The sequence below is a fragment of the Rutidosis leptorrhynchoides genome, chromosome 2 (assembly GCF_046630445.1).
Source record: "Rutidosis leptorrhynchoides isolate AG116_Rl617_1_P2 chromosome 2, CSIRO_AGI_Rlap_v1, whole genome shotgun sequence".
In the NCBI taxonomy this organism is placed as follows: Eukaryota; Viridiplantae; Streptophyta; class Magnoliopsida; order Asterales; family Asteraceae; genus Rutidosis; species Rutidosis leptorrhynchoides.
In genome coordinates, this window is record NC_092334.1 from 586,001,098 (window position 1) to 586,022,692 (window position 21,595).

Genomic DNA, 21,595 nt, shown 5'->3' on the forward strand with positions numbered 1-21,595 from the left:
GGGACATTTCAAGCGGCCTCGCAAGCAGAACGGTATGTCTGGTATTCAACTTGGTTCACGGTTCTAATATCTACAAAGCTTGTGCACCCCTTTTGATGGCACAAAAGCATTCTTAGGAAAAAAAGCCTCTCCGAATGAGGGATGTATGTATGACATCCTTCCAATCGAAGACTTGTTAATATTTGCCCTACGTTTACAGCTTTTCTGTGCCTGATACCAAACAAATTCTGATGGGAAATCCAAATATGCCAGGTGCCTGCCAGCTGAAGAAGAGGCGTTATAATATAGCCACTCAGTCAAAGTAGTTTTCTTCTTTTTCATGTTTTTGACAATTTCTTGAAGCGATTGCTTGCCACGAAACTTCATAAGCTGCATATTCTCTAAATGGACAGACAGGATCTGAACTGCCGGTTCAAGATGATGAATTGGGAAGTTAAAAATGCGCCAGCAAGCCTTGTGTGGGCAAATGAACTGGGCATATATAAAATTCTGAACTTCATCTACTGGTTGAGAGACCTGTGGCCTCGCACGGCTGTTACTATGCGAGCAGCAATGCGGTCGGTACCCTTTGAAATGTACTTGAACAGGTATTTGATCAGGGTTGTTGATCCACAGCACTCAACATTTATATGAGCTTGGAAAGTCATAAAAAGTAGTCTGTTGTAAGGAACTACATAGCTGTTATCGAGGTGGACCCCGGAACGCTTTGTATACACATCAGTATTACGCCTTCGGTAGTGTGCACGGCCATCAGTATCAAAGAAGGTTTTCTCGTTGTATTTTTTTGAGAAATTTTTTGTGCAAGTGGGCCCTTCCATGTACGCGGCACGTAAGTTGGGAATGCCACAGGGCCCATGCATCATAGTCGCAGAGACCATCGCGTAACCAGCGAGGTCAGTTCTCGGGTCAGGAAGTTCAGCAGATATGTAATCATCTATTCTTTCGCTTATAGGTGATGAGGCTGAGGAATACAACCACACCAATGTATGACAATGGGGCAACCCTCTTTTCTGGAACTCAATGGTATACAGAACTGCAAAATCGCGAAAAAAATACGTTAACATCGTTTAAAAAAGATGTAAACAGCAGAGTCAAATCAATACAAAAGTAAGTGGAAATCATGTTGTAGAATTACCTCCTCTAAAGTCACCCAGTGGTTTCCCGTCTTTTAAAAAAGCAACAAATTGTTTGACTTTGAAGCGAAAAACTCTCGCGACAATATCAGCACGGTCTGGTGCAGTGAACAGAGGAAAAGGCTGCAGATACCGAGCTATTTCTGGCCACTTAACGTTGCAAGTAAAAGTGACAAAGAATTGCGGATTCCCAAAAACAATACAAATTGCCAGGGCATCAAGATAGTGACTTGATAATGCTAAAAACGAACATATATTTCATAGCATTATTCCTCAAGAAAGACAAGCTTTTAGTTGCAATTGTTCTATTTACAAGTGATATTCGTTTAAATAATAAAAGGTGAAGACAAAAGACAGATTCGACGATTTGAAGACGCAAACGACCAAAAAGCTCAAAAGAACAAAAGACAATCAAAAAGGTTCCAATTATTGATAAGAAACGTCTCGAAATCACAAGAGTACAAGATTCAAAACGCAAAGTACAAGATATTAAATTATACGCGAGGACGTTCGAAAATCCGGAACCGGGACTAGAGTCAACTCTTAACGCTCGACGCAACGGACTAAAAATTACAAGTTAACTATGTATATAAATATAATATAATATATAATTAATTATATTAATTATATATATATTATATATATATATTATTAAAACCGTCGGCAGCCAGAAACTCCAAGGGTGTGAAATGAAAATACCTCTCCGCGACTCGCGGAGTTTGAAGGGCTTTTTGCCGCGAGTCGCGGAGCCCCAAAATTCATTTCTGGCTATAAAGCCAACCGAATTCTGATCGAATTTTACACCTTATTTTTTCTCAATCTCTCTCAATATATACGTAATATATTTATATTTATAATTTATATTTTAATTTTAATTATAATTCTAATAATAAGGGTATGTTAGCGAATGTTGTAAGGGTGTAAGTCGAAATTCTGTCCGTGTAACGCTACGCTATTTTTAATCATTGTAAGTTATGTTCAACCTTTTTATATTAATGTCTCGTAGCTAAGTTATTATTATGCTTATTTAAAACGAAGTAATCATGATGTTGGGCTAATTACTAAAATTGGGTAATTGGGCTTTGTACCATAATTGGGGTTTGGATAAAAGAACGACACTTGTGGAAACTAGACTATGGGCTATTAATGGGCTTTATATTTGTTTAACTAAATGAAAGTTTGTTAATGTTAATATAAAGATTTACAATTGGGCGTCCCTATAAATTACCATATACACTCGATCGGACACGATGGGCGGGGTATTTATATGTACGAATAATCGTTCATTTAACCGGACACGGGAATGGATTAATAGCCACTAGAATAATTAAAACAGGGGTGAAATTACATTCAAGGGTAATTGGTGTAATTGTTAACAAAGTAGTAAAACCTTGGTTTACACGCAGTCGATAACCTGGTGTATTCATTAAACAAAGTATTAAAACCTTGTTACAATTCGAATCCCCAATTAGTTGGAATATTTATCTTCGGGTATAATAATAATTTGACAAGGACACTTGCAATTTATATTTATGACTGATGGACTGTTATGGACAAAAACCAGACGGACATATTGAATAATCCAGGACAAAGGACAATTAACCCAAGGGCATAAAACTAAAATCAACACGTCAAACATCATGATTACGGAAGTTTAAATAAGCATAATTCTTTTATTTCATATTTAATTTCCTTTATTTTATATTTAATTGCACTTCTAATTATCGCACTTTTATTTATTGTTATTTTATTTTATCGCACTTTCAATTATCGTACTTTTTAATTATCGCAATTTAATTTTATCGCATTTTTATTATTCGCAATTTCATTATCGTTATTTACTTTACGCTTTAATTTAAAGTCTTGTATTTATTTTATATTTTACATTAGGTTTTAACTGCGACTAAAGTTTTAAAATCGACAAACCGGTCATTAAACGGTAAAAACCCCCCTTTATAATAATAATATTACTTATATATATATTTGTATTTTTATAAAAGTAAACTAATATAGCGTTGAGCTTTGCTTAAAGATCTCCCTGTGGAACGAACCGGACTTACTAAAAACTACACTACTGTACGATTAGGTACACTGCCTATAAGTGTTGTAGCAAGGTTTAAGTATATCCATTCTATAAATAAATAAATATCTTGTGTAAAATTGTATCGTATTTAATAGTAATTTTCTGCTAAAATTTAATAGTATTTTATACCCCCCTGCTTTGACATCAAGTATTTTTGGCGCCGCTGCCGGGGAGTCTACTCTTAAAAGCCGGAAGCGCAACGCTAATATAAAAAAAAAAAAAGATTTTTATTTACTTTTATTAAAAGTCGTTTTTGTAAAAATTACGTTTTAATCATTCAAAAATATAAAAAGAAAAACAAAAATATACGTATTTTTAGGATTTTGTTAAATATTTAAGTTTTATAAGTTTCTTTATCTTTATTTTAATTTATAAAAATATAAATTTTATTAAAAATCGTTTATTTAAATTAAAAACAGAAAACAGAAAAATAAATAAAAATAAAAAAAAATAAAATAAAGAAAAACGCGTAAAAAAACAAAACCTGTCAACTGATTCCTGAACCCCGCGACTCGCGGGGTTTTCCTCTTTATTCACCGCAACTCGCGGAGGGTTTCTGACACACGGACAAAACCCTAATCACGGGTTTTAATTTATTATTATTATTATTAATTACTTAATTATTATTATTATTATTAATTTTAGTTTTATTTTTACTTTTTACTTTATATTTATGTATTTTGTTTAATTAGTTTTATTAAAATTGTATCATTTGTAGTTTTATTAAATAAATAATATAAAAATAATATTTTTATAAAAATTGTACTTTTTACAACTTTTTGTATATTTTTATATTTTGTACCTTTTTAATCGTTGTAGCGTAACTTTTGTATTTTTAGCTCATAATTAATTTTAAACTTAGTTTTAGCTATAGTTATTTTTACTCCTAGATTTTTAGGCTTTGCCGTAGAATTCCTTAAGTGCTTTTTCTTTAGACTAAGAATTAGGTGCTTTAGAATTTTGCGACGCCTTTTTAAGTTTTAGTTTCTTTTTAAGTTATTTCCATTTGGGATTTAGTTTTTCTTGTAAGCTTTAATATTTTTAGACCTTTTACTATGTATCAATTATCATTCCAATTAGTAATTTCAATTTGCGATTATAATTTTAAGTTAGTTGTAGTAATAAGGTTAAATTAGTTAAGTATTTTTAAGTTTTGATAAGTTTCTTTTATTTCCGTCACCTTTTATTTTTTAACCATTTTTCTTTTTCGACATTTTTCGACGCGCAATCTTTTTCTCTCTTATTTCTCGCTATTCTAGTTTTTAGGACTTAGAATTTTATTCTACTTCTTATCTAAATTTCTTAAAATTACGAAAATTTATTTTAAGTGGTTAAATTGATAGACATCAAAATTTTCTGGTTCGTAGTAATAGTTGGATTTGTACGTGGACCGGGTTATTGGAGCCAAACAGTCCTCAATTATATTGAGACCAAACGAATCCTGCCCCTCTGCTGCATCTTTTGGCTATTCGAAACGTGGGCAAAATCAGAAAAGTCTATTGATTGGATAACTTATTATAATTTTTCTTTCCTTTTAAAAAAACTAATAGGATATTCTGTGAATGCACCGAGCAAGACGTTCATCACCTTTTGTACGTTCACCACCTGTAACTCGATCAAGACATCGTTTAACAAATATAACCGCCGTTGATTTTTCTTTAGAATCGTCATCCAGTCGACCAAGTACTTCAGTTCAAATTTCCGATAATCCAGTTTTTGAAACAAACCTCACAATTGAGAATCCAGAAAATATTCAGGAAAGGTTCATAGATCCTGAACCATTAAACTTTCCTCCGGAACCACCAATCATTCAAACAGAGATTGTTGAGGAACGAACTATTAAATCAGAATCATCTATTGATACCGATTCAACAAATTCAATTATGGAGAATCTGGAACCTTTAAGTATGGAAGACCGAATGAGAGCTAAACGCACTGGCCAAGGTCACGCAATTACTCATCCAGACATTAATGCGCCAGATTATGAAATCAAAGGACAAATTCTACACATGGTGACTAATCAATGCCAATTTAGTGGTGCGCCGAAGGAAGATCCAAATGAACATCTACGTACCTTTAATAGGATCTGCACACTATTTAAAATACGAGAAGTGGAGGATGAACAGATATATCTCATGTTATTTCCCTGGACTTTAAAGGGAGAAGCCAAAGATTGGTTGGAATCGTTACCTGAAGGGGCGATCGATACATGGGACGTTTTAATTGACAAATTTCTTAAACAATTCTTTCCTGCATCTAAAGCCGTAAGACTTCAAGCAGAAATTGTTACGTTCACACAAAAGCCAAATGAAACTCTATATGAGGCATGGACAAGATATGGAAAGTTGTTAAGAGGATGTCCGCAACATGGTTTAGACACCTGTCAAATAGTACAAATATTCTACCAAGGATGCGACATCACTACAAGAAAAGACATAGATATAGCAGCTGGTGGTTCTATTATGAAGAAAACCGAAACTGATGCTTACAAAATTATTGATAATACTGCTTCCCACTCACATGAGTGGCATCAAGAAAAAGACATCATTAGATCATCTAAAGCAGCTAGAGCCGATTCTAGCCATGACTTAGATTCCATTTCCGCAAAGATAGATGCTTTCGAGAGACGAATGGAAAAGATGACTAAAGATATTCATGCTATACGAATTAGTTGTGAGCAGTGTGGAGGACCACATTTGACAAAAGATTGTCTCAGTATTGAATTAACAATGGAACAAAGAGAGAATATTTCATACATAAACCAAAGGCCTGGAAATAATTATCAGAATAATTATCAACCGCCAAGACCGATTTACAATCAAAACCAGAATTATAACCGAAATATTCCATACAACAACCAACAAGGTCCTAGCAATCAACAAGTATCCAATAATACTTACAATCAGCAAAGACCTAATTTTCAAAACAAACCACCACAACAAACCGATGATAAAAAGCCGAATTTAGAAGATATGATGACGAAGCTAGTTGAAACTCAAACGCAGTTTTTCACATCTCAAAAACAAACCAATGAACAAAATGCTCAAGCATTTAGAAATCAACAAGCTTCTATTCAAAATCTGGAACAAGAAGTAAGTAACCTAGCAAGGTTAATAGGTGAAAGAAAACCGGGAAGTTTACCTAGCGATACAAACGCTAACCCCCGGAATGAAACAGCTAAAGCTATTACCACAAGAAGTGGTACAACACTTAAACCACCTGAAATACCTGTAACTTCTGATGAAACTATTCCTACTCCACAAGAACCACAACCTGATCAAGATAAGGAAAAAGAACCGGTAGTTGAAAAGGTTAATGAAGATAACACAGTTAAAGATAAACCCTATGTTAAACCATATCAACCACCACTTCCTTACCCGAGTAAAATGAAGAAGGAAAAACTTGAAGCCGAGCAATCCAAATTCTTGGATATGTTTAAACAGATAAATGTAAATCTTCCTTTCATTGATGTGATTTCAGGAATGCCTAGATATGCTAAATTCTTGAAAGATCTGATCACGAATAGAAAGAAAATGGAAGAACTCTCGGCTGTTACTATGAATGCTAATTGTTCAGCAGTGCTGTTGAATAAGATACCAGAAAAACTATCTGATCCAGGAAGTTTCACAATTCCATGTTTTCTGGGTAGTCTTAGTTCAATAGAAGCATTAGCAGATTTAGGTGCTAGTATAAATCTAATGCCGTATTCACTATACGCTAAACTAGACCTTGGAGAATTGAAACCAACAAGAATAAGCATACAACTAGCCGATAGATCAATAAAATATCCTAGAGGGATAATGGAGAACATGCTAGTTAAAGTTGGTACTTTAGTATTTCCAGTAGATTTTGTTGTTCTGGACATGGAAGAAGATTCTCAAGTTCCTCTTATATTAGGAAGACCATTTTTAAACACAGCTAAAGCAATGATAGACGTGTTCGGTAAGAAACTGACCCTAAGTATAGAGGATGAGAGTGTTACCTTTTCAGTGGATAGAGCAATGCAACAACCACAATCTGCAGATGATACATGTTATTATATTAAAACTATAGATGCACATGCAGAATTATTAGAAGAATTTCCAGAATTACAAGGAACAGGAGAATGTTCTTTAGGAGAAGGAAATGAACCAATTGATGAAGCTGAAATGTTAGCTACACTTATAGCTAATGGATATGAACCAACAACAGAAGAAATTCAAATGCTAAAAGAAGAAGACAGATATCGATATAAATCATCGATAGAAGAACCTCCGAAATTAGAGTTAAAGCCGCTTCCAAACCATTTGGAATACGCTTATTTACATGGTGAATCTGAATTACCTGTAATAATATCGTCTTCTCTTACTGAAAATGAGAAATCACAACTCATTGCTGTGTTGAAAGCTCATAAACCAGCCATTGCATGGAAGATTCATGATATTAAAGGAATAAGTCCTTCGTATTGCACACATAAAATCCTTATGGAAGAAGGTCATAAAACGTATGTGCAACGTCAACGAAGACTAAATCCTAATATGCAAGATGTAGTTAAGAAAGAGATTATTAAACTGCTAGATGCAGGTTTGATATATCCAATTTCTGATAGTCCATGGGTAAGCCCAGTTCAATGCGTGCCTAAGAAGGGTGGCATGACTGTCATCACAAATGAGAAAAATGAGCTTATTCCTACTAGGACTGTAACAGGATGGCGTGTATGTATTGATTATAGAAAATTAAATGACGCCACCAGAAAAGATCACTTTCCCTTACCTTTCATAGATCAAATGTTGGAAAGATTAGCCGGAAATAGTTACTACTGTTTTCTAGATGGATTTTCCGGATATTTTCAAATTCCAATAGCACCCGAGGACCAAGAGAAAACAACATTCACGTGCCCTTATGGTACTTTTGCTTACAAACGCATGCCATTTGGACTTTGTAACGCCCCTGCAACCTTTCAAAGGTGTATGATGGCGATTTTTCATGACATGATAGAAGAATGCATGGAAGTATTCATGGATGACTTTTCAGTCTTCGGTGATACATTTAAATCATGTCTAGTTAATCTGGAACGAATGCTAATTAGATGCGAAAAATCAAATCTAGTACTTAATTGGGAGAAATGCCATTTCATGGTTAAAGAAGGCATCGTTCTTGGACATAAAATTTCAAAAGAAGGAATTGAAGTGGATAGAGCTAAAGTAGATGTAATTGCTAAACTTCCACATCCCACCAATGTTAGAGGAGTTAGGAGTTTTCTAGGGCATGCCGGTTTTTACCGACGTTTCATAAAAGATTTTTCTAAAATTGCCACTCCTATGAATAAACTCCTAGAAAAGGATGCGCCATTCATCTTTTCAGATGAATGTATCAAATCTTTTAATATTCTTAAAGAAAAACTCACTAATGCACCGATCATGATAACACCAAATTGGAATCTACCATTCGAACTAATGTGCGATGCAAGTGATTTTGCAATGGGAGCCGTTTTAGGACAAAGGATTGAAAAACGATTTCAACCTATATATTATGCTAGTAAGACATTACAAGGAGCACAAACGAACTATACAACTACTGAAAAAGAACTCCTTGCTATTGTCTTTGCTTTTGACAAATTTCGATCATATCTCGTTCTAGCAAAAACGGTGGTCTATACCGACCATTCTGCTCTTAGATACCTATTTTCAAAACAAGATGCTAAACCAAGATTAATCCGTTGGATCTTACTCTTACAAGAGTTTGATATTGAAATCCGAGATAAAAAAGGAGCAGAAAATCTCGCCGCTGATCATCTTTCTCGTCTTGAAAATCCCGAATTAGAAGTTCTGAATGAATCGGCCATACAAGACAACTTTCCTGATGAATATCTATTGAAGATAGATTATAAAGAAATCCCATGGTTTGCAGACTATGCAAACTACTTAGTTTGTGGATTCCTTGAAAAAGGATTATCGTACCAAAGACGAAAAAAATTCTTCAGTGATATAAAACACTATTTCTGGGAAGATCCACATCTGTTTAAAAGTTGTCCCGATGGAATAATACGCCGATGTGTATTTGGAGATGAAGCTAGTAAAATTTTAAACCATTGTCACACAGGACCAACAGGAGGGCATTATGGGCCTCAACTAACAGCAAGAAAAGTTTATGAAGCTGGATTCTATTGGCCTACAATTTACAAAGACGCACACCTCCTTTGCAAATCCTGTGATGCATGTCAAAGGGCCGGAAGAATAAGTCAACGTGATGAAATGCCACAAAATGTCATCCAAGTATGTGAAGTATTTGACATTTGGGGTATTGACTTTATGGGTCCATTTCCAAAATCTCATAATAATCTATATATACTCGTAGCCATTGATTATGTATCTAAATGGGCGGAAGCACAAGCTCTCCCAACTAACGATGCACGAGTTGTAGTCAACTTTTTAAAACGTCTTTTTGCAAGGTTTGGAACACCGAAAGCTTTAATAAGTGATCGGGGTACTCATTTCTGTAATAATCAACTTGAGAAAGTTCTTAAAAGATATGGAGTAACTCATAAAATCTCCACCGCATATCATCCACAAACAAGTGGACAAGTTGAAAATACCAACCGAGCTTTAAAACGTATTCTAGAGAAAACCGTAGGATCAAATCCGAAGGAATGGTCCATTAAATTGGAGGATGCACTCTGGGCTTTTAGAACAGCCTACAAAACTCCAATTGGAACCACACCTTTTAGACTTGTTTATGGAAAAGCATGTCATCTTCCAGTAGAAATTGAACACAAAGCATTTTGGGCTTTGAAGACATGTAATCTTGATTTACAAGAAGCCGGACGTCTACGATTAAGTCAACTAAACGAATTAGAAGAATTAAGACATGAAGCATACGAAAATTCGTTAATCTATAAAGAAAGAACGAAGAAATGGCATGATAAAAGAATCAGAAGTTCAAAAGAATTTAAAGAAGGAGACAGAGTTCTTCTTTTCAATTCAAGATTCAAGCTATTTCCTGGAAAATTGAAATCAAGATGGTCTGGACCATTCATAGTCAAAAGAGTTTTCCCATACGGAACGATAGAATTAATAAATTCAAATGGGATTGAATTTAAAGTTAATGGTCACAGAGTTAAACATTACATACAGGGTCCGATGGAAGTCGACAACGAAGTTAATCACAATTTCGATACCACAGCTAACTGAGTGTGGGGAGAATCAAGTCTTTAAAGGATAATATGTATTTCTGTTAGAGTTAGATTGTCTGTTTTCGTGTAGTTCTCGAAAATGGAACACGTATGGTCTTTCCCTAGCAGACCCTAAAGAACTAGTCTTCTCCCCCCATTCTGAATTTTTATTTTTTTTAGGTTTTTACGTAATGAAGACTGCCTGTGAACTAAACCATGGTCTAATGCTACACGCTTTGATCACTAAAAGAAATAATGACATACTCCCGAGTGAATTAGTATCAGTAATCAGAGAAAGAATGGACGGAGTTAGAAAAGGATCCAGATGCGAAGATAATAAGTTACAATTTGGTAAAGGAAAATCAAAATCCGCAGCGAAAAGAAGAGCACGACACCTAGAAAAATGTCACAAATGCGGAAAATGGTCACATGGAGGTAAATGTTCAAATAATCAAACCTATTCAAATACCGAATTTGTTACTTTATGCAGAGACGGACCGTTCATATGTTTAGAAGAAAAGACAATGAATGCTCGAGGTTACGCCTATGCAGCCATGGAAAACCAATTAAACCGACTATCTTATGAATATAATAGATCATATAACTAAGAAATCTATTTCACAGGTATGTCTGTACAGTTTTTATTTTTATTTTTAACCTTTTGATAATAAACGCTAATTTGTTCGCTAAAAAGTATTAAATTGGTATTAAATAAAATTAGGTTTGGCGACCGAAATTATTGATATCGTTCAAAAATTTATTACATCACTGCGAAATTTAACGTTTATTCTTAAGGTATAAATATCTTTAATCAATCAAACCAAAATATTTCAAAAATTCGTCATGAGTTAAATTAGGTCTTGGAACCGAAATTACTTTACCGAAAAGAGGGGCGCATATTTTTGATAATATTTGATTGATTAAAGTGGGATAAAAAGACAAAAAGATTTTCAAATTTATTTTTACCATGTTTTTAAAATTAATATTTAAATCTTAAATTAATATTGTAAACTTTGTAAAAACAATATTTTTAAAATTGTAAATATTTGAAAAATTAATATAAGTTTGGTATGAATTTATAAATTTTTAAATTAAGTTTGGTGTGAATTTTTAATTTTAATTTTGAATTTTATATTTTATGTTGTGTGAATTTAAAAACAAAAATTTACTTTATCTCATTAAGTTAAGAATATGATTTTTAAAATTCGTCGTAAGTTGAAGACTAGGTCTTTGAACCGAAATTGCTTTACCCGAGGGAGGGACGAGAACTTTTATTATCATTATTTTTAATCTTATTGATTTAAAGTATGCCAAAAACATTAAAAAACCCAAAAATCTTAGCTTTTAAAACAATCGCTACAAAAAGACAAATTTTAAAATTTTGTCGAGGGACGGACTAGGACATCGATCCGAAACGACCTCGTCCTAAATAACAAGGGAAACAAAATTTTAAAATTAATTTCTTAATTGTTATATAAGTTAAAGATTATATAAAAAAAAAAAAAAAAAAAAAAAAAAAAAAAAAAAAAAAAAAAAAAATATAACTCCGCGTCTCGCGGAGTTTTAAGTTAAAACCTCCGCGACTCGCGGAGGGACCAAATTACAGAAAAAAATAAAACAGCTGCACACGAACTGATCACTCACACACACACAAAAACACCCAAATACTGCTCGTAAAAACCCGAAAAAACCCACAAAAATCATCCCAAAAACTCAATTTTTCACCGTTAATCTTCAAATTTTTCACTACAATCATGTTGAGAAGGATGATATCTAGGAACTACTCAAGAAAACAGGTACAATTACACCCCAAATCACCTTTAAATCCGAATTTTAGTGTGTTCTTGAGCATATTTTCATAATTTGAATTTTGTTAATTTTTAGTGTAATTAGTGTTAAATTGTTAGTATATTATGCATGTATAACCTAGATTGATGCTTGTTAACATGATTTAAAGCCAAAAACTTCAAAATCTTTAGAATCTAGGGTTTGTGTTCTTGAGCAATTTGGGGCTTTTTGATATAAACAGGTTATGGCCGATTTTTGTCATGAATTGTTGCTAAATTGAGTAGTGTAACATGTCTAGGTAGTTAAATGATCAAAACTTTGAGCCTAAACATGATTTTGAGAATTAAAGTGGACTTTTTCAAGTCCAAAATTCATGAACTTGATTTTTGAAAGATAATGCCATTTGAGACTTGTTTATTTGCTAGTAATGATTATTTTGACATGTTATTTGAGTTGAATGCTTATGAACTTGGCGAAAATTTTCGTATATGCTTATTTGAAAAAGTGTAGATTTGATAAAAATGTGAAAATAAGCTTAAGTTTGATATAAATTGATAATGTCATTGTAATTATTTTGATTGATGATTTTGCTGACACTAATGCATATTTGGATGCACAAAATTTGTGTTTGATGTGTTTTGCAGACTGAAAGGGGTGAATCTTCATCCCAAGCCCGCCATGCTCCTGCTGAGAACTTGGAACAACAGGAGGTAGATAACTACTACAAGCAGGATGTACCTCATCCAGTCATGACCTTTTCAGATATGCACTTGGAACAGTTGCACCCGAACTTGCGATTTGACAGACTTTGGATAGATTATCCAAAATATCAACGGGGTTTGCATACTCTTCATTCCAAGGTTGTTGAGGTACCAAGGGTCATAGAATGGGGACCCTTGGAAGCTGTAGAATTGGCCGGGCCAATTAGGGAATTACTGATACAGAGGTATGGTAATTCTTCTTTTAATGACTGGATAAGTTTATTCACCATACGCAGACCTGTATATAAAGTATGGTGTGAAGAGTTGTTATGTAGTATAGAGTTGAATGATCGGGTAACTAGTTTAACCGATCGTTCTTTTATTAGATTTTTGTTAGGCGGTTCGATGCGCCACATGTCTTTACTGGACATGGCTCAGGCTTTACGTATATATACGCCTGAGGAATTAGCGTCTGCCGATTGTAGAGGATTGATACTAAACGGTAGGAAAATAGATGAGAATTTTGATACACACGGTGTGTGGAGTCAAATGACAAGCCACCACCGTTTTAAAGGAGGAAACTACTCTTATTTGGATATAGATAGAGCCGAATTAAGAGTAATACATAGATTTTTAGCTAACTCGATTACACAAAGGGGTAAAAACAAAGAAAAGGTAAATGAACAAGATTTGTTTTACCATATGTGTATTCGAGACCCACACAGCGCTGTAAGTATACCATATTGTGTGGGTTATTATTTATCAGCTATGGTTCGAGGGATGCGTCCACATAGCATAATAGGAGGTGGTATTTTTATTACTTTGATTGGTGAATATCTCGGTGTGGATATAAGTCGGGGGGGATTATTAGTAGAAGAGCCGGAACCCCGCGACACTATAGGTTTAAATGTATACCATGGTGCTAAAGTTTTGAAGCGGCGAAATAACGCCGCAGTACGATACAATGGTAGACATCCACAGGTAGAGAGAAACCAGGAACAAGGTAATGTAGGAGGAGGGAACCAGATGCAAGAAATGCAAAGGTTTATAGCTTCTCAGGAATACGAAAATGCTAGACAGAGAGCATTTGAAGATTGGCAAGTTCATCAGAACCAGATCATAGCGCATTGCCAACACATAGGTAGAAACTATATTCCTACACCGAAACCCGTCTTCCCTCCTTGGTCGATAGAGATGCAGCCACCATATCCTACGTATGACCCTGCCGAGGCATTCTATAGCACTTATGGTTATGCGTGGAACCCCTATTGGTACCAATATCATCCTTAGTTTACTTATTTTTATTTTTATTTTGTAATTTGTAATTATTGATATGTTTAATATTTTTTGTTAATATTGTAATCATTTTTATATTTATCTAACTTTTATTCTTAGATTTTAATAATTTTTGAATGTGGGGTAATATACCAAACTTCAAAAATATGTATATATGTTTGCAGTTTATCTTATGTACACAACAGGGTAAAACAACGCGTTTTCAAAGACTGGCATTAAGTTCAGCAAAAGCAAGTAATTTTGACGACAATGATGCAAAATGTATGTGAAATAACAACAAGACGGAATGAACAAATGACGTGCACCATTTATCATTCAGCAAACAAACGCCAATATATTTGGAAACTTTGGTAAAAATTTAATCATTTTCACACAAATCACCCTCAATAATTTAAATTATTACTGATTTCTTGCAAATGAGGGCATTGCAAGATCTTAAGTGTGGGAAGGGGTTAAATTCTTTCGGATTTTAAAAATTTTTATATTAAACACTTGGTTACCATTAAAAATACTAGTAAAGCAGTAGTTGTATTAGAATCTAGTGCTCTCTGATAAAAAAGAACAGCCCTAGTCTTATATACTGACTACCCAATTCTAGTAAAATTTTTCAAAATTTTCAATTAAATGAATTCAAAATCATGTTTATACATATTTATGAACGATAAAACTAGGTTTCAAACACCGAAATTATTGTTACCTCGGAAAGGACATAAATTGAGAAACAAACTAAAATGTTAAAATTCATTTAAAATGGAATAGAGGACGATAAAAAGAAAAATAAAAAGCCAAGTGTGGGAAAATTTACCAAGTTATTTTTAACATATGCCACATATATTTGTAACAAATAACTGAAAATACTTTTGCTTTGAACTAAACTAAACTGTTTTACCCGATGAAAGAAAAGAAGAGATGGATCTACACGATGAATCAATTCCATCATTAAAAGGAAGTAAAGTCTTCCGAAAAAGACACGCGCTTCTTGATTTAGGTCATGAAGTTGTCATTCAGACCAGCTGTAGGTTGACGAAAAATCTAGAAAAGTCATCACTAAAATCAGCAGGAAATCCACGGACCTCAGCATTAAACAGGGTCGCCAAGTGGTCAGATTTATCCTAACCATGAGAAGGATTTATCTCGTACAATGGGGGGGCACCGTGCAAATTAGCTAGATAAGACTAATGAATCAGATCCCCAGAAAGGATAATCTCCTTAAAGATTAAAAATCAGCTTTTAAGACTGATATTACTCAATCCTAGAGATTGACCTTAAAGATTGAGAATTCAAACTCATGGAATTCAATGATATCTAAACTCGAGCTTGAACGAGAAAATATTTTGATCAAAATTATAAACCGATTTGTTTTCTGAAAACCCTATTTTCAATGCGTTCATTACCATTGAACGTAAAATCCTAGGAATTCACCTGGAATTCATTAGGTCACCTGAACTAAATCGGGTGTCAACCGTAAGAACGGTGGTTGCATAGCATGGTCAAAGACAGGACCTTGTGCCAGACCGACAAATTATAAGGGTGAGCTTTACTATTGCTCCTACCAAGGATAGTAATTGCGTCCGACACGTTATAGACCATAATCAAAAGCATGTCACGGGACATTGCCTTAACAGTTGCTTGTTCAACGCTTTCCTTTACAACCGGACGGTAGTTTGCCGAAAGGTAATATACGGAACAAGTAAACTGGACGTGTTGCTTTCCAAATACAAGGTTAGCAAGTGGGTGACACAAAACCGCAAGTTTTGAGCTAAAATTTTCAAATCTGAAACCCACCAAACCCACAAAAATATTTTGCAAACACCGGTAAAGGGTTATTCCGGAAAACTTATCTAGGGTAAAAACTAGATTTAATTTTCAAAAGATCAAATGTTTTCATAAAGATCCAATTTCCTTAATGGATCTAAATTTTTATAGTCATGTGGGACTGTAAACCATATCGTTACTACCATTGTTTATACCGCCGTATAGAAATCACTGATGTACAAAGTGTGAAGAATAAAAAAGTGATTCTAGTATTTCAAGACGATATTGCTTGAGGACAAGCAACGCTCAAGTGTGGGAATATTTGATAATGCTAAAAACGAACATATATTTCATAGCATTATTCCTCAAGAAAGACAAGCTTTTAGTTGCAATTGTTCTATTTACAAGTGATATTCGTTTAAATAATAAAAGGTGAAGACAAAAGACAGATTCGACGATTTGAAGACGCAAACGACCAAAAAGCTCAAAAGAACAAAAGACAATCAAAAAGGTTCCAATTATTGATAAGAAACGTCTCGAAATCACAAGAGTACAAGATTCAAAACGCAAAGTACAAGATATTAAATTATACGCGAGGACGTTCGAAAATCCGGAACCGGGACTAGAGTCAACTCTTAACGCTCGACGCAACGGACTAAAAATTACAAGTTAACTATGTATATAAATATAATATAATATATAATTAATTATATTAATTATATATATATTATATATATATATTATTAAAACCGTCGGCAGCCAGAAACTCCAAGGGTGTGAAATGAAAATACCTCTCCGCGACTCGCGGAGTTTGAAGGGCTTTTTGCCGCGAGTCGCGGAGCCCCAAAATTCATTTCTGGCTATAAAGCCAACCGAATTCTGATCGAATTTTACACCTTATTTTTTCTCAATCTCTCTCAATATATACGTAATATATTTATATTTATAATTTATATTTTAATTTTAATTATAATTCTAATAATAAGGGTATGTTAGCGAATGTTGTAAGGGTGTAAGTCGAAATTCTGTCCGTGTAACGCTACGCTATTTTTAATCATTGTAAGTTATGTTCAACCTTTTTATATTAATGTCTCGTAGCTAAGTTATTATTATGCTTATTTAAAACGAAGTAATCATGATGTTGGGCTAATTACTAAAATTGGGTAATTGGGCTTTGTACCATAATTGGGGTTTGGATAAAAGAACGACACTTGTGGAAACTAGACTATGGGCTATTAATGGGCTTTATATTTGTTTAACTAAATGAAAGTTTGTTAATGTTAATATAAAGATTTACAATTGGGCGTCCCTATAAATTACCATATACACTCGATCGGACACGATGGGCGGGGTATTTATATGTACGAATAATCGTTCATTTAACCGGACACGGGAATGGATTAATAGCCACTAGAATAATTAAAACAGGGGTGAAATTACATTCAAGGGTAATTGGTGTAATTGTTAACAAAGTAGTAAAACCTTGGTTTACACGCAGTCGATAACCTGGTGTATTCATTAAACAAAGTATTAAAACCTTGTTACAATTCGAATCCCCAATTAGTTGGAATATTTATCTTCGGGTATAATAATAATTTGACAAGGACACTTGCAATTTATATTTATGACTGATGGACTGTTATGGACAAAAACCAGACGGACATATTGAATAATCCAGGACAAAGGACAATTAACCCAAGGGCATAAAACTAAAATCAACACGTCAAACATCATGATTACGGAAGTTTAAATAAGCATAATTCTTTTATTTCATATTTAATTTCCTTTATTTTATATTTAATTGCACTTCTAATTATCGCACTTTTATTTATTGTTATTTTATTTTATCGCACTTTCAATTATCGTACTTTTTAATTATCGCAATTTAATTTTATCGCATTTTTATTATTCGCAATTTCATTATCGTTATTTACTTTACGCTTTAATTTAAAGTCTTGTATTTATTTTATATTTTACATTAGGTTTTAACTGCGACTAAAGTTTTAAAATCGACAAACCGGTCATTAAACGGTAAAAACCCCCCTTTATAATAATAATATTACTTATATATATATTTGTATTTTTATAAAAGTAAACTAATATAGCGTTGAGCTTTGCTTAAAGATCTCCCTGTGGAACGAACCGGACTTACTAAAAACTACACTACTGTACGATTAGGTACACTGCCTATAAGTGTTGTAGCAAGGTTTAAGTATATCCATTCTATAAATAAATAAATATCTTGTGTAAAATTGTATCGTATTTAATAGTAATTTTCTGCTAAAATTTAATAGTATTTTATACCCCCCTGCTTTGACATCATGACTGTACATATAACGGGGACCGCTGGTGAAAGAAGCTGGGAGGATAGTTCTACTGTCGACATCTGAACCGCTCTGATCACCCCTGCTAATGGCGTCATACAAACCCGGGAGATAATCTTTCCTGATGTCTTTCTGTTTCTTCCTAATGTAATCCATCCGATCTAATTAAATATTGCAATACACCGTGACAACGTACTGCTGAAAGAGTCGCTCGAGCCTCATCATGAGACTATAAGAATTTAGCCTATCATGAAGCTGGTAGCAATAGAACATATTCATTGTCATTTTTCTAACCCGGCCACCAGTGGAACCTGGAGCGTCAATCAACTTTAAATCAATATGGAACCCTGGTTCGCCAAAAAAAAACATCAATGGGAATTGTAGCGATATATACGACGGATGAAGTTTGTTTACTCGTTTTGGGTACTCAGACCTTGGGTGGATGATTACATCATAATCCGAAAGTGCCTGCGGACCACTATCAAAGACAATAGCCCCTATTGCGTCAGAAGTAGGAAGGCTATGTTGCTTTGATCTGGCAACACTGAACAACCGAATCTTGAAAGTTGGTATCTCAGCAGCAGTACATTTATCTCTGGCTGTCCGGAATAGCCTTACAAGTTTGTTGTGCGAATCGAGCAACACAATAAGTCTGCGAACAATATCTTCACGGATGCGATTTGAATTCCCGCCACAAAAATGGGACATTCTGTTTTCAAATTCAGTGTCTGTATCGTAGATGTAAAGCTGCAGGAATCGTGGACGTGTTCCCGGTTGAGGGCATAGGGAACCAATCCAGTGGTAAATCTGCCCTGAAACTTTAAAAACATACGGAGATCGACCGTCATTTATGGTCTCATCAATGCGCGCGCTGAAAGAGGTCATACTGAACATCTGATTGTAAGCACGGACGTTATCCATGAAGCCGTGCGTTTCTAAAAGTTCCTTCAAAGCGCCGGGAGGTTCTTCATAAGCCGGTAACCGCACTCGCCCATTTTCACAGCAACAGTGATAGTGGATCTTTTTGTCCTTGAAGGTTTTTTTTATACGTTCGTCATACCAAAATAGGGCCCCACAATGGCTACAGACATATGTGCAATCACCACAGTCACGATACAGAGGAGAGAAAGCTGAATAGGGGGAAATCAATTAAGACAACAAATACAACGACCGCAGTATGGCGTTAAAGATACCAAAAAAAAAGGAAGAAACAACAGGGTAAGAATAGCAAAGATACAACAATGTTGGGAAAATATGGACAAAAGCACCTATTAAAGAGCTTCCAGAGATACACAAAAAAATACCAATGAATATATTCAGGAACATACATTACCTGAAGAATCGAAAGGTGCAGACAAACTATATATGGGTGTAACTCCATGTTGAAGTAATGGAGCAGCTAACTGCGGGGCGTGCCCGGAGTCAACGACGTCTGGTAAAAAAGGAATTTTACAAATTTACAATAAGACCTAAAAACAGGCAACAGTCACATTAAAAAAGAGAACCCAAATTTATAACACTCCCAAACATACCTAAAGTAGTATCATTAGTTGCCGATGATGATGCTTCCAAATTACACATGCGCAGGAAAGCCCGCCTTGTCGTTTGGTGTACAGAGACTACATGAGCGGGTGCATCTGTTTTGTCCTCTTTTTTTTTTCTTTTTCGCGCAACTCTCATCATCATAATCAGCAACACAATAATGAAGACAAAAAAAATTAACAGCACTATAGAGACGAAGCATTGCATCAACGAACGGCAGCACATACTATCGAAGGAACAACGTAGACCAAGGTAACAACATATTTAATAACAAAAAAAAAATTACCTCGAATGATGATCTGCAAATGCACGAGCCTGAATTTAAGCCAAGCATTTTTAAAAATGTTAATATGAATTAATAAATCCTATATATGATGTCAGCAAACTAAAGTGCAGGAAGGGCTAAATAACAATTTTATATTAAGTAAATAACAAATTTATGTTAACTATTCAGACTAATTTGCACATAATGGTGCCTTTTTTAATTGATGTTGTTCAGGGTTTCTACAATGGAAGTTAAACAGATTAGGATTTCTGCAATGGAAGTTAACAAAACACAAACATGATCACCATAAATAGGATCAATGGGAGTGAAAAGGTTTTAAAAAAATTAACATAAACATAGCAAGTTGAATCGAATCATACAATATAATGGTGCTATTTTTAATTCATGTTGTTCAGAATTGATGCAATGGAAGTTAAATAAACACAAACATGATCACCAAAAACACGATCAATGGGAGCTAACCACAATAAACTATTTCACACAGAATAATTGTTAACTACTCAGACTAATTTACAGGTTAAGATTTCTGCAATGGAAGTTAAAAAACCACAAACCGCAAGTGGAAGAGGTTGTAAACCATATGCCTTCGAATCATACAATATAATGGTGCTATTTTTAATTGATTTATTCAATGGAAGTTAAAAAAATACAAACATGATCACCAAAAACAGGATCAATGGGAGTTAAGTACAACAAACTATTTCACACACCATAATTCTAAATGGTTAAAAAAACTTAAACATAAACATAGCAAGTTGAACAGGTTGTAAATCATGCGATGATAGTTAAAAAAACACCAACATAATCACCAGAAACAGGATCAATGGGAGTTAAAAGGTTAAAACAATTAACATAAACATAGCAAGTTGACGAGGTTGTAAACCATGCGCATTCGAATCATACAAATTGAACTTATCAACCTGAAATAGAATACCAAATACCTGTCCTGCTAAACCGAAGAGAGAAAATGGAGCTTGGCTTGCGATAGGAAAACTGGAATAAGAGTTGGAATTGGAGAAGAAAATAGAGTTGTAGACAAAGAAGCATGCTACTCATTAAAGCCGGGGTGTCTGAAATGTCCCGTTCATATTGATTATAAACGTTCCATATTAATTGATTTCGTCGTGAGGTTTTGACCTCTATATGAGACGTTTTTCAAAGACTGCATTCATTTTTAAAACAACCATAACCTTTATTTTATCTATAAAGGTTTAAAAAGCATTACGTAGATTATCAAATAATGATAATCTAAAATATACCGTTTACACACGACCATTACATAATGGTTTACAATAAGAATATATTACATCAAAAATAAGTTTCTTGAATGCAGTTTTTACATAATATCATACAAGCATGGACTCCAAATCTTGTCCTTATTTTAGTATGCAACAGCGGAAGCTCTTAATAATCACCTGAGAATAAACATGCTTAAAACGTCAACAAAAATATTGGTGAGTTATAGGTTTAACCTATATATTATCAAATCATAATAATAGACCACAAGATTTCATATTTCAATATACATCCCATACAT

At 34.1% G+C, this 21,595-nt stretch overlaps 1 protein-coding gene across 1 annotated transcript; it reads right to left on the reverse strand.

The window, feature by feature from the left end:
- Positions 1 to 500: 500 nt before the first annotated feature.
- Positions 501 to 19,910, reverse strand: LOC139889884 (uncharacterized). The gene is made up of 6 exons (XM_071872799.1): positions 19,763 to 19,910; positions 19,564 to 19,662; positions 18,427 to 19,360; positions 18,251 to 18,372; positions 1,136 to 1,372; positions 501 to 1,033 (listed from the first exon to the last, which is right to left on the reverse strand). The coding sequence occupies exons 1-6, from the start codon at positions 19,908 to 19,910 to the stop codon at positions 501 to 503; spliced, it is 2,073 nt and encodes a 690-aa protein (XP_071728900.1).
- Between the last annotated feature and the right edge of the window lie 1,685 nt (positions 19,911 to 21,595).

Coding starts and splice junctions, on each gene's coding strand:
- LOC139889884 (XM_071872799.1), bottom strand. CDS start 19,910: ATGAGAGTTGCGCGAAAAAGAAAAAAAAAAGAGGACAAAACAGATGCA. Junction 19,663..19,762: donor AACTAATGATACTACTTTAG/GTATGTTTGGGA, acceptor CTTTTTTACCAG/ACGTCGTTGACTCCGGGCAC. Junction 1,034..1,135: donor ACTGGGTGACTTTAGAGGAG/GTAATTCTACAA, acceptor GCGATTTTGCAG/TTCTGTATACCATTGAGTTC.